Genomic DNA, 13,450 nt, shown 5'->3' on the forward strand with positions numbered 1-13,450 from the left:
CGAGAAGTGAGATTGCAGGGAACCAGGCAGAGGGCCTTCTCGGTAGTGGCACCCGCCCTGTGGAATGCCCTCCCACCAGATGTCAAAGAGATAAACAACTACCTGACATTTAGAAGACATCTGAAGGCAGCCCTGTTTAGGGAAGTTTTTAATGTGTGGCATTTTAATGTATTTTTAATATTTGTTGGAAACTACCCAGAGTGGCTGGGGAGGCCCAGCCAGATGGGTGGGGTACAAATAATAAATTATTATTGTTGTTATTATTATTATTATTATTAGTGATTAAAAACTCCCCTAAACAGGGAATGGATTAAGAAGGATGGTTGTGAATTGGCGAGGTCTCGTTCCTGTTCATTTCATTCAAAGAAGTTGTACCCTGCCTTTGAGACAGAAAGGGGTGCAGATTGATAAAAACAGTAGAATCCCTGCCCTGCCCAGACTTACAACCTGAGTAGACATGACAGAAAAGGAAAAGGGGATAGAGGAGGAAAATAAGCCAGCTTTTCAGCCAGAACTCTAATTTAAAAATAAATAAATGTTGCAGAACACTCTTTCTGTCTCCCCTCCATCCATCCATCTTCCATTTCTATATTTGCAATTTTGTTTGTCTTTCCCGACTTTTCTGTGGCTGCCCTCGAGCTGGCAATAACGTTTGAGTCATATTTGGTAATGAGCTGTGCTTTTTTGGGTGTGTTTCTTTGCTTTGAGATAGGGTTGGAGGCTGAGAATGTTCTTGCAGTGACACGCAGGCCCAGCTCATAGAATCATAGACTCATAGAATCCTAGAGTTGGAAGAGACCACAAGGGCCATCGAGTCCAACCCCCTGCCAAGCAGGAAACACCATCAGAGCACTCCTGACATATGGTTGTCAAGCCTCTGCTTAAAGACCTCCAGAGAAGGAGACTCCACCACACTCCTTGGCAGCAAATTCCACTGTCAAACAGCTCTGACTGTCAGGAAGTTCTTCCTAATGTTTAGGTGGAATCTTCTTTCTTGTAGTTTGGATCCATTGCTCCATGTCCGCTTCTCTGGAGCAGCAGAAAACAACCTTTCTCCCTCCTCTATGTGACATCCTTTTATATATTTGAACATGGCTATCATATCACCCCTTAACCTCCTCTTCTCCAGGCTAAACATGCCCAGCTCCCTTAGCCGTTCCTCATAAGGCATCGTTTCCAGGCCTTTGACCATTTTGGTTGCCCTCCTCTGGACACGTTCCAGTTTGTCAGTGTCCTTCTTGAACGGTGGTGCCCAGAACTGGACACAGTACTCCAGGTGTGGTCTGACCAGAGCAGAATACAGTGGCACTATTGCTTCCCTTGATCTAGATGCTATACTCCTATTGATGCAGCCCAGAATTGCATTGGCTTTTTTAGCTGCCGCGTCACACTGTTGGCTCATGTCATAAACCGTGATCTAACTAACCTGTGAACAGCGATTGTGCAAGTGATCTGTGCTGGAAAGAATTTGGATCTATGTCACCCCCTCCTCGATATCTAAAACACTGTCCCTGCCATCTAGTGGCAAGCTTGCAAGGGTGTGGAGCGACTCGGCCAGGAGGAAAGGCTGCAGCGTTTGGGATTTTATAGTTTAGAGAAAAGGCGCACGGGTTATGATTCGGCACTCCTCGCATGCGCAAAGCGCGATTTAGCATTTTTGCACGAGCGTGACCGCCGAAACCCAGAAGTAACCCGTTCTGGTACATTAAAAATTCCAAATTATACATATACATATCAAATAATCCAAATATTCTGCCAGATTATAATTTTTTAATAGGACTTCCCATGCTTCAAGTTCAGAGGGTTCTAAACATCTCATATCTCATATGCTTTTCATAGTCATTTCCAATGGTTTCTCTAATTCTTCCTGTTGTTAACCTTCCTTCTTTCACGGCCTCTGAGTTGTTCTCAAAAGCGAGTTATAACAAGCAATGATGTGTTTCTGTGTGGATTTTATGTCTGTGATTCCCCTCTATAAATTTGCAGCATCTCCTCACACGCTGGTGTTTCTGCCGAATCAATCCAAAGGTCTTTTTCGCTGCTGGTAGCTGCCATCTTACCTCAGTTCCGATGAAATCAAGTCTAAGCGTCTGCTCATTAATTTCCCCAGACCGGTTGCATCAAACATTAGCCTTTCCAGGGGAGGTTTACCAAATCAAACTGGAAATACAAATATAATGACATATCAAAGGCTCACCTCCCCCTAGGATTCATAGAATTGCAGAGTTGGAGGGACATCTAGCCCAGGGGTCAGTAAACTTTTCCACCGGCGGGGACTGACCGAGCAGGTGGCAAGGGCCGGGGGAGGGTGGTTTAATGACCCCCTCGGGCCATATCTGGCCCACAGACCATAGTTTGCCGACCCCTGCAATGCCGGGATCTTTTTGCCCAACGTGGGATTCGAACCCACAACCTTGAGATCAGGAGTTCCTGTTCTAGAGCATAACTAAGTCTCTGTCTCCTGTGTTCCCCCCCTCCTCCTCTTACTGCAGGGCGGTTATTTTCCGGAGCACGTCAAGTCGATGACCAGCTTGCGATGGCTGAAACTGAACCGCACTGGCCTCTGCTACCTCCCTGAGGAGCTGTCTTCCCTCCAAAAGCTGGTGAGGAGCGTGCCCTGGCCGGCAGCTCAGGAACGGATGGGGCTTTTCTGCTGACTGGGGAGCATTAGGGATTTCTTGAGAGGGGCGGGGGAATCCAGGCAGAGCTAGGAAAAGGGAAGGCAAGGCGAGAGCAGCTCAAACGGGTGGATTGCTCTTTCCGTTTCAGAAAAGGGAAAATGTGCGCCAAATGTGCAAGGTTGGAAGTACAAGGCTTTGGGCTCAGGTTTCGTTGCTCAAGGAATGAGGGTATGGAGACCCCACACGGGGGACTTTGCCAAATGCAAAGCAGGTCTGGGTCTGAGTAGGGGGCCACCTGGGAATTGTGCATGCCTTCTTGTTACGTGGCGTTTATTTATGTTTTTGACAATTCGCACAATGCTTGAATGCAGTCCCTGTGTCTGTTCACAACCAGCTGAACAACTGCAGCACACAAAACACTACCAAACCATTCTACGTTCTAAATCTTATATTAATAATCCAAAAATTGAGAGAACAAGGTACAGTGGTGCCTCGCAAGACGAAAAGAATCCGTTCTGTGATTCTCTTCGTCTAGCGGTTTTTTCGTCTTGCGAAAACCTGCAGGAACTCACAAGACATTTTCATCTTGCGAAGCAAGCCCATAGGAGATTCGTTTTGCGAAGCACCTCCAAAACGGAAAACTCTTTCGTCTCGCGAGTTTTCCGTCTTGCGAGGCATTCGTCTTGCGGGGCACCACTGTACAAGATCCACTACAGAAGCCACAAACAAAAAAAACTCATTCAAATTGTGTCCAAAAGGAAGATTCAGTCTTTAAAGTTCCTTTGGCCAGGCTCCTTTAGATCTCAACGAAGGTAAGTTTGATCAAACGAAGTCGAATGGTTTGGTAGTGCTTTGTGTGCTGCTTATGTGCTGCTTACTTCATACTGGTCTACTACGAGAATTGGCAGCACAGGTTCATTTCTTCAGCTGAACAATTGCAGCAAATTGTAGAGTTGGAAGGGACCCCCAAATGTTATCTAGTCCAGCCCCCCTGCAATGCAGGAATCTCAACTAGATCCTCCATGACAAATGGCCACCCGACCTCAGCTCAAAAACTTCCAAGGAAGGCAAGTCCACAAACCTCACCTGTTGTGCTTTCTTTCTTTCCAAACAGGAACATCTCTCCGTGAGCCACAACAGCCTCACCACTCTCCATGGAGAACTCTCCGGCCTGCCTTGCCTCCGGGTAAAGTTCCGAATGCTTTTTGAAATCCTCATGTTTGTTGCTCGGAAGCCCTGCTAGCTCAGAACAGTGCAGCTGGCCTGCTCCTCGTACAGTGGTACCTCTGGATATGAACGGGATCCGTTCCGGAGCCCCATTCGCATCCTGAAGTAAACGTAACATGCGACTGCGCGTGTGCGGTTTGCTGCTTCCATGCATGCGCGTGACGTCCTTTTGAGCGTCTGCGCATGCATGAGCAGCGAAACCTGGAAGTAATGTGCTCCATTACTTCCGGGTCGCCACGGAGCGCAACCCGAAAATACAGTGGTACCTCAGGTTACAGATGCTTCAGGTTACATACGCTTCAGGTTACATACTAACCCAGAAATAGTACCCCGGGTTAAGAACTTTGCTTCAGGATGAGAACAGAAATTGTGCAGTAGCGGTGCAGCGGCAGCGGGAGGCCCCATTAGCTAAAGTGGTGCTTCAGGTTAAGAACAGTTTCAGGTTAAGAACGGACCTCCGGAACGAATTAAGTACTTAACCTGAGGTACCACTATATTTAACTTGAAGCTACTTCAATCCGAGTTATGACTGTATTCATCTTCTCCTCTCTGATGGCTCTGGTTTCGGTCCTGTCAAATGTCTGTAACCGTTAGCCAGCCATTCAAATACAACCCCCCCCCACAAACCACCTCTTAATTGCGGCCTCGGAAGAACAAAAGGGGCAAGTTAAGAACGTACGATGACCGTGCTGGATCAGGCATAAGGCCCACGCAGTCCAGCGTCCTGTTCTCAAGGCAGCCAACCAAATGCCTGTGGGAAACTCATAGGTAGAACTTGATCACAAGAGCAAAACTCTTTCCACCTGCAGCTGGTCTTCGAAAGCCTTGCTGCCTCCAGTATTGAAGGCTGTAGTAGCCATTGAGAGCCTTGTCCTCTGAATTTGTCCAATCCCCTTTTAGAGCTAGCGGCCGTAGCAGGTCTAAGAGATATTGCAACGCTCAGATATATTGCCATCTGTTCAGTAATGGATTTAACAGACCCGCTGATCCTCAAGGAAGATCAGTACAGTCATACCTCGGGTTACAGACGCTTCAGGTTGCGTTTCTTCAGGTTGCGGACCGCTGAAACCCGGAAGTACCGGAACGGGTTAATTCCGGGTTTCAGCGGTCGCGCATGCACAGAAGCGCTAAATCGCTCTTTGCGCAGAAGCGCCGAATCGCAACACGCACGTGCACAGACGCGGGTTGCTAATGCTGTTGGTTGTGAACGTGCATCCCGCACGCATCACGTTCACAACCCGAGCGTCCACTGTATCGTCATACTTTTTATTTGTAGCTCACCCATCTGACTGGGTCACCACAGCCCCTCTGGGCCCCAAAGGGTCTCTAAAAATTGACCAGGAAACTGCCCTATGCATTCCCCAGGCCCCTGTTAGGATTTACAGCAGAATGACGCATAGAATCATAGAATTGTAGAGTTGGAAAAGACCTAGTCGAAGCGACGTGGGAGTCTTTCGCCCAATGTGGGGTTCAAACCCACGACCCTGAGACCGATTGCAAGGACAGCACCTCTCCTTGAAGGGAGCTTTTAGCAAATCTGCGCACCTATAATGTTAAAAATGGGACAACAAAATGCTCTTTGGTATTGTTAGAAAATTGAGCTATGACATGCATTTGTTAGGCGGAGACCAAGTTAGGCTCAGTGAGTGTGGTAACTGTGGTCCGTGAAGCCGATATCTTTTATTCTGACTTGGTGGTCTGGTTTAGGTGCTGTAAATATAATACTTGTATCCTTGTCATTTCTTCCTGACCTCTTTCGACATTCCTCTAGGCCATTGTTGCTCGTGCCAACTGCCTGAAGAACTCTGGGGTTCCTGATGACATCTTCCAGCTCGACGACCTCTCTGTGTTGGTATGTTTGGGCCCCATTGCTCTGTGGCTGCGATGGGCACATTGGTGTAGCGGTTCGGGGTCACAGGGGGTCGAAGACCCATTACTATTTCTGCAGACGGGTCTCTGCATGAACGGGGAGCGTTTTAGCCACTGAGAAGACGTCTTCTCGCCCTTTGTGCCGATTGGAGCCAATCAAAGTGAGAAGAGGCGAGTTGGACCCTGAGGATTGACTCCTAGGTTCCCTCTGCAGAAGCTCAAGGCAGAGAGAAGAACTCAAGGCAGTGCAAAAAGCAAGGGGTTTGCTTTCCTTGAGCTCTTTAGATCAAGGAAGATAATGATAATAATAATAATAATAATAATAATAATAATAATAATAATAATAATAATAAATAATAAATAATTGATTGCTGCAGTTTGTGAGTCACCACCTATCTTGCTAGGTAAAGGTAAAGGGACCCCTGACCATTAGGTCCAGTCGTGGCCGACTCTGGGGTTGCGGTGCTCATCTCGCTTTACTGGCCGAGGGAGCCAGCATACAGCTTCCGGGTCATGTGGCCAGCATGACGAAGCCGCTTCTGGCAAACCAGAGCAGCGCATTTATCTACTTGCACTTTGACGTGCTTTCGAACTGCTAGGTGGGCAGGAGCTGGGACCGAACAACGGGAGCTCACCCCGTCGCGGGGATTCGAACCGCTGACCTTCTGATTAGCAAGCCCTACACTCTGTGGCTCTGTGGTCCCTCTACCTATCTTGCTAATTGCAAGCTTATTTATGAATTGCTATTCAAATCTTCTGACCCCTGGAAAGCTTGAACGCCTTTGGGGCAGCTGCTGGTCAGCCCAAATGCAGAAGTCCGCCTTTTGATTCATCTCTCTTTGTTTTGTCTTAGGACCTGAGCTACAACCAGCTGACGGAGTGTCCCCGGGAGCTTGAGAATGCCAAAAACATGCTCGTGCTGAACCTGAAAAATAACAGGTAAGTTTGGGAGTGAATTTCCTCCCCGGAAAACGGGCAGAAAACATGTGGGTCTTCCCAAGAGGGCTGAGTGTGTTGGGAGTGGTTGGTTCACATTTCTGTAAAATGGGGGTGTTAAGAACATGAGAGTAACCTGGTGGATCAGGCCCGTGGCCCATCTAGTCCACCTTCCTCTTCTCACAGTGGCCAACCAGAGGCCCCTAGGAAACAAGCAGAAACTGAGTGCAAAGTACATTCCCTGCCCCACCCCCCTAAATAACTCTGGTTTCCAGTAACTGGTGTGACAAACTATGTGTCTAAACCAACATGTGTGTCCAGCACTCACACATATTCATACGCATGCTACCAAGATGTCCAGGATCTTTTGCTAGAGTTATGACGTGTGTCTGCTATGAATATGCATTTTCCCTTAGTCTCTTTTATACATACCGTATTTTTCGCTCTATAGGACGTACTTTTCCCCCTCCAAAAATGAAGGGGAAATGTGTGTGCATCCTATGGGGCGAATGCAGGCTTTCGCTGAAGTCTGGAGAGCGAAAGGGGTCGGTGCGCACCGACCCCTCTCGCTCTCCAGGCTTCAAGAAGCTATCCGCAAGCCTTCGGAGCGTGGCGGGAGTTCCCACCGGGCTCCAAAGGCTTGCGGATAGCAGCCTGCAGCCCGAAGCCCAGGGAGTGCAGCGCTGCGCACCCCGGGCTTCGGGCAGCTATCTGCAAGCCTTCGGAGCGCTCCCCCAGCCCGCAAGCTCCAGGAGCAGCGGCAAGGCTGTGCAACTTTGCCTCCGCTCCCGGATCTGTTCTGGGGGCTGGGGTTGGGGGAAGCTCGGGTTTCCCCCTCCCCAGCCCCGCGACTAAAAATGAAGCCGCGCGCTGCCTCTCCCAGTTGTGCGTGGCTAAAGAGGAAGCCAAGACAGACAGCGGGATGGATACCGCTGGCTGTCTTGGCTTCTTTGCTCTTTGGGGCTGGGGGGGGATAATTTTTTCCCCTTTATTTCCCCCCCTAAAAACTGGGTGCGCCCTATGGTCCGGTGCACCCTATGGAGCGAAAAATACACACACACACACACATATACTTTTTTATTGGTTTTACATGAATTTGTACATAACAACTTTAACCATTCCAATACAGTGGTGCCCCGCAAGACGAATGCCTCGCAATACAAAAAACTCGCTAGACGAAAGTTTTTTCCGTTCGCGATTTGCCTCGCAAGACGAATTTCCCCTATGGGCTTGCTTCGCAAGACGAAAACGTCTCGCGACTTTTTTTCTTTGACTAAAAACAAAGACATGTTTTGTTTATAAAGTTAATTAATTTTCCCTTAAATTTTTGAACTGCTCTTTACAGTATGTGTGACTTTAAAGAGCAGTTAATAAACTGTTGTTGTACCAAATTTGGCTTTGTTTGGACTTTTTTTGACCATAGGAACGCATTAATTGATTTTCAATGCATTCCTATGGGATTTCGTGCTTCGCAAGACGAAAAATTCGCTAGACGACAAAAATTGCGGAACGAATTAATTTCGTCTTGCGGGGCACCACTGTACATTAAAATAAAAAGGTTCTTTCAAACCTTCGGACCTCCTCCCTTCCCTCCATGGGTTCCATTTTCAAAGAAAGTTTTCTTTTCTTCTTTTTTCCCTGCATCTTTTACCGTTGTCCATCTGTTATATAATCGTAGTTACCGAAGTTCATTTCACATTACAAATGTCATTGTATCCCTGCCAATGATTTTAACTGTCTACAGTGGTTTTTTAAGTATATAAAAAAGTTATTCCAATCTTTTAGGAATGCTTGATCTTCCTGGTTTCTGATCTTTCCCATCAGTCTAGCCATTTCTGCATATTCCATTAAATTAGTCTCATGCCCACAAGAAAAGGGAGGGGGGAGAAAGAAAGCTTTGTTTATAATGAAGGGAACCAAATACAGTAGAACCTCAGGTTGCGTATTTGATCCGTGCAGGAGGCACATTCGCAACCTGCAGCTCCGCATCTGCACACATGCGGGTCATTCAGCGCTTCTGCGCATGTGCAAAGCACGATTTAGTGTTTCTGCGCGTGTGCCAAAACCCAGAAGTAACCCTTTCTGGTACTTCCGGGTTCAGCGCAGTGCGCAACCCGAAAGTGCGTAATCTGAAGCATCTGTAACCCGAGGTACCATTCTAGATAAATGCTGCTTCAGACAGCAAAATTACAATGAAAGCAGGCAGCAAATAAATGCACGCCTTGATCTGAAGAGTGAAGGAATCCCTAACTATTCTCAAAAGCCTACAAAAAAGCGAGTGTGGCAGTTTTGCCACAGAAACCACACTAATAGCAGATCCAGAAATGGGTGTGGGAGGAATTTGCCTGCCCTTAAGGTGAAACGTATTGGTTCTTCAAGAGCACTGAGTAAGTTTGTTGTTGGAGCTTGGAGAACCATTGAAAATCTAGGACAGGCATAGGCAAGCTCTGGCCCTCCAGATGTTTGGGACTACAATTCCCATCATCCCTTTTTAGCAGCAATATTATAAAGGAATATGTAAAAATGGATTGTTAACAGGTGATAACCTAAAGTTATAATATATTAAGATAAAAGATTAAGATAAAATCAAAGAGGGAAAGGATTTGCTGAATTAACTAATTGAACTGGAATACAAAAAAGGGAGGTGTGAGGAGGTCAGGGAAACAAGCAAATGAAAGACAAGATATGGAAAGACTGATTTGTTTTTAACTGTTGTTACTTTGTATTTGTATTTTTATTTTCTTTTGTTTTCTTTTACTTTTTTCTCTTATTTTTGTAATATGCTGAAATTTTAATAAATATCTTTAAAAAAAAAATACAATTCCCATCATCTCTGACCACTGGTCTTGTTAGCTAGGGACGGTGGGAATTGTAGTCCCAAAACATCTGGAGGGCGGGAGTTTACCTATGCCTGATCTAGGAGTTTAGTACTAGTTTTAGCCAATGCATTCTAATGGAGAATATTTCTATTGTTTCACCCCAGAGTTTCCTGCCTTTTTTGCTGAATTAAAAGTTGCAAGAATATAATCCTAGCGAGCAGTGACTAAACCGGTTGCCCTTATGAATGGGACCCAAGTCCCATAAGCCCCCGCCAATATGGCCAGTGGCTGGGGATGATGGCAGGTGGCTTGCAGCTACGTCTGGAGGGCTGCAGATTCTCCCTCCGTGATAAGGTGGCAGTGATATACCGTCTTTTTCGCCCTATAGGACGCACTTTTTCCCCTCCAAAAATGAAGGGGAAATGTGTGTGCGTCCTATGGGGCGAATGCAGGCTTTCGCTGAAGCCTGGAGAGCGAGAGGGGTCGGTGCACACCGACCCCTCTCGCTCTCCGGGCTTCAGGAGAGCCCTAGCGCCAGCCCCACAAGGTCGGGGGACAGAGGGAGGCGGAACGCCGCCATCCCGCTGTCTCCCAAAGTGGTTTGGAGGCTGATGGCGGGGAAACCCCACTGCCAGCCCCACAAGCTCCGGGGACAGTGGGGAGGCGCAGCACGTCTCACCGCTGTCCCCGGACCTGATCTGAAGGCGGGCGGTGGGGAGAAGAGCGCTTCTCCCCGCTGCCGGCCCCACAAGCGCCTGGGGGGGAAATAATTCCCCCCCCTTTATTCCCCCCCCCAAAAACTTGATGCGTCCTATGGGCCGGTTGGTCCTATGGGGCGAAAAATACGGTAATCATAGCTGTCCATTTTGAGCTTCTTGTTCAGATGTGAAGGCCTGGTGCAGAAAGGGGTTCCCTCCAGCCCACCCTTGATCTCTCCAATCTCCAGCTGTGGTTACGCTTCCTTGCTGGAACCTGCCAGACAAGGTGTGCCATTCCTCTCCCTTTCTCCCTGCAGCATCGACAACATCCCCAACCAGCTGTTCATCAACCTGACAGACCTGCTCTACCTGGATTTGAGTGACAACAAGCTGGAGAGCCTCCCCCCCCAGATGAGGCGCCTGGTGCACCTGCAGACCTTGATTTTGAATAACAACCCTCTCCTGCATGCGCAGCTCAGGTGAGGTGGCTGGGAGCTGGGGAAGGGGGCAGGAGAGCGAGAGCAGGCCTTCTGCAGTCTTTCCGCGGCTGCAGTCGCGCTCATTTTGCTGTGTGTTCGAGCAAAGGAACTGGGGTTGGAGGGACAGGCTGTGAGCACCTTGAAGCTGTCAGGTTTCATAGAATTTCAAGGCTTGAACCATATCTGCATATAAAGACAAAATGGAAAATATAGATATAGAATCATAGAGTTGGAAGAGACCACAAGGGCCATCGAGTCCAACCCCCTGCCAAGCAGGAAACACCACCAGAGCACTCCTGACATATGGTTGTCAAGCCTCTGCTTAAAGACCTCCAAAGTAGGAGACTCCACCACACTCCTTGGCAGCAAATTCCACTGTCGAACAGCTCTTACTGTCAGGAAGTTCTTCCTAATGTTTAGGTGGAATCTTCTTTCCTGTAGTTTGGATCCATTGCTCCGTGTCCGCTTCTCTGGAGCAGCAGAAAACAACCTTTCTCCCTCCTCTATGTGACATCCTTTTATATATTTGAACATGGCTATCATATCACCCCTTCACCTCCTCTTCTCCAGGCTAAACATGCCCAGCTCCCTTAGCCGTTCCTCATAAGGCATCGTTTCCAGGCCTTTGACCATTTCCTTTCCAGGCCTTTCCAGTTTCCTTTGGCGCTTTTCAAAACGCAAAGGTGCTTAGTCCTCATGGTTGGGAATGTAGATGGGAAAGTGTGATCGGGGCAGGGAGGGGTCAAAGTTCAGGCACACCAAGGTGTATACCTTCCACTTGTCCGCGGACTGTCTCGCCAGAGTGGTGCATGCTCTAGTTATCTCCCGCTTGGACTACTGCAATGCACTCTACGTGGGGCTACCTTTGAAGGTGATCTGGAAACTACAACTAATCCAGAATGCAGCAGCTGGACTGGTGACTGGGAGCGGCCGCCGAGACCATATAACACAGGTCTTGAAAGACCTGTATTGGCTCCCAGTACGTTTCCGAGCACAATTCAAAGTGTTGGGGTTGACCTTTAAAGCCCTAAACGGCCTCAGCCCTGTATACCTGAAGGAGCGTCTCCACTCACATTGTTCAGCCTGGACACCAAGGTCCAACGCTGATGGCCTTCTGGTGGTTCCCTCCCTGCAAGAAGTGAAGTTACAAGGAACCAGGCAGAGGGCCTTCTTGATAGCGGCACCCGCCCTGTGGAACGCCCTCCCACCAGATGTCAAGGAAATAAACAACTATATTTAGAAGACATCTGAAGGCAGCCCTGTTCAGGAAAGTTTTTAACGTGTGACATTTTGATGCATTTTTGGAAGCCGCCCAGAGTGGCTGGGGAAACCCTGCCAGATGGGCGGGGTACAAATAAATTATTATTATTATTATTATTATTATTATTATTATTATTATTATTATTATTTATTATCATTATTATTAACCAGAGGAGGACACATGTCAAAATCTGTGCCACTGATCCATCCAATAGGTGGTACTTTTTTTTTACTTTTTTTAAAAAGATTTTTATTAGGTTTTCACATTTTATACAGACAACAACAAAACATAAAAACAAACACAAAAGACAACAAACATGTATAATTTTTCCAATAGGTGGTACTTTTGAGGCTTTTCTTTCGAAAAGGAAGACCCTACAGCCCTTTGAGCCAGCTTTTGTTTCTTGTTTTTTTGGTGGTGGGCTGTATTAAATTGAAAGAGACCAGTGAGGCCACACACCTAGCTCCATTTTGCTCCTCTGCATGTGAAAAAGAAGAGACTACCTCTGAGATTGTACAGAGTGCCTTCCATTTTCACCGTGTAATCGGAGCTGACCTCAAAACTTCTGAGACCTGTGCGGGGCAGGGCTTGCACCCCAAGGCTGAGGAGGAGCCCCCCCCCCGCCCACGGCTTCCCTTCACACTTCCTAACCTTGTGAAATGCATGCCTTTATAATAAAAATAAAATAAAAGATTTTTTTCCCTTGTACAAAATAAGGTGGAAAAAAGAAAAAAGAGACTGCAATATATGCTGATATAGATATGATTTTCATATATGCTAATACCATACTTTTCCATGCATAAAACTCCCCCATGTATAAGACACTCCCTATTTTGGGGGACTCAAATTTAAGAAAATGGGGGAGATGGTGCAAAGTTGTTGAGCTTTTTTTTAAGGAGAAAGGCCAAAAATCACTCACCCGCACGCGCCGCAAAATCTGCCCCTCGTCTATCCCGCCCATTTGTCGCAGTGTCGGCAAATCAACCCCACTCTTGATGCAGCAACCAATAACACGCACAATAGCCACTGACAGCTATGGCAGCAACCGATGAAACATCCACCCTATGCACTACCCAGGTATAAGAAGACCCCCCAAAATCTAGTCTTATGCATGGAAAAGTACGGTATATGACATTTATAACCTACTTGTGCTCACTCCAAATATCAGTATATTTATCCAAACAAAGTCTGTTGCAAGTGTTCTCTTCAGTCCATTGATTAAAGGGGAGCATATTTTTGTTCTTCCAGTTCATCAATCCCAGTCTGCTGGCTGTAGGATCCATTTTTGTTGTCTGGTTGTCAGCTTCCATATAATAGGTATACAATTCAAAGGTATACAATCTAAAAAAGATTATCTTATTTTATTTTTGCAAAATGCATGCCTGTCAATTTGCACCTAGATGCATGGGAGACAATAGTCCTGTCTTGCATTTAAGGAAGTCGCCCCTAGTCCACAAAAAGCTTATGCCACAATAAATGTTAGTTTTTTAAGGCAGGAATTGGGAACACCTGATAATTAATCCTTCAGGGTTTCATCTTG

The 13,450-nt window shown here is 47.1% G+C and overlaps 1 protein-coding gene across 1 annotated transcript in view; it reads left to right on the top strand.

Moving 5' to 3' along the window:
- FLII (FLII actin remodeling protein) overlaps positions 1-13,450 on the top strand; it is a 57,381-nt gene that overhangs the window by 5,377 nt on the left and 38,554 nt on the right. Inside the window, exons 2-6 of the mRNA XM_082199621.1 lie at positions 2,493-2,603; positions 3,736-3,807; positions 5,620-5,700; positions 6,571-6,656; positions 10,488-10,649. Of these exons, the coding sequence (XP_082055747.1) occupies positions 2,493-2,603; positions 3,736-3,807; positions 5,620-5,700; positions 6,571-6,656; positions 10,488-10,649 (512 nt within the window). The remainder of the gene's footprint in view (positions 1-2,492; positions 2,604-3,735; positions 3,808-5,619; positions 5,701-6,570; positions 6,657-10,487; positions 10,650-13,450) is intronic.

Source organism: Podarcis vaucheri (genome assembly GCF_965113315.1).
Source record: "Podarcis vaucheri genome assembly, chromosome: 14".
NCBI classification, from domain to species: Eukaryota; Metazoa; Chordata; class Lepidosauria; order Squamata; family Lacertidae; genus Podarcis; species Podarcis vaucheri.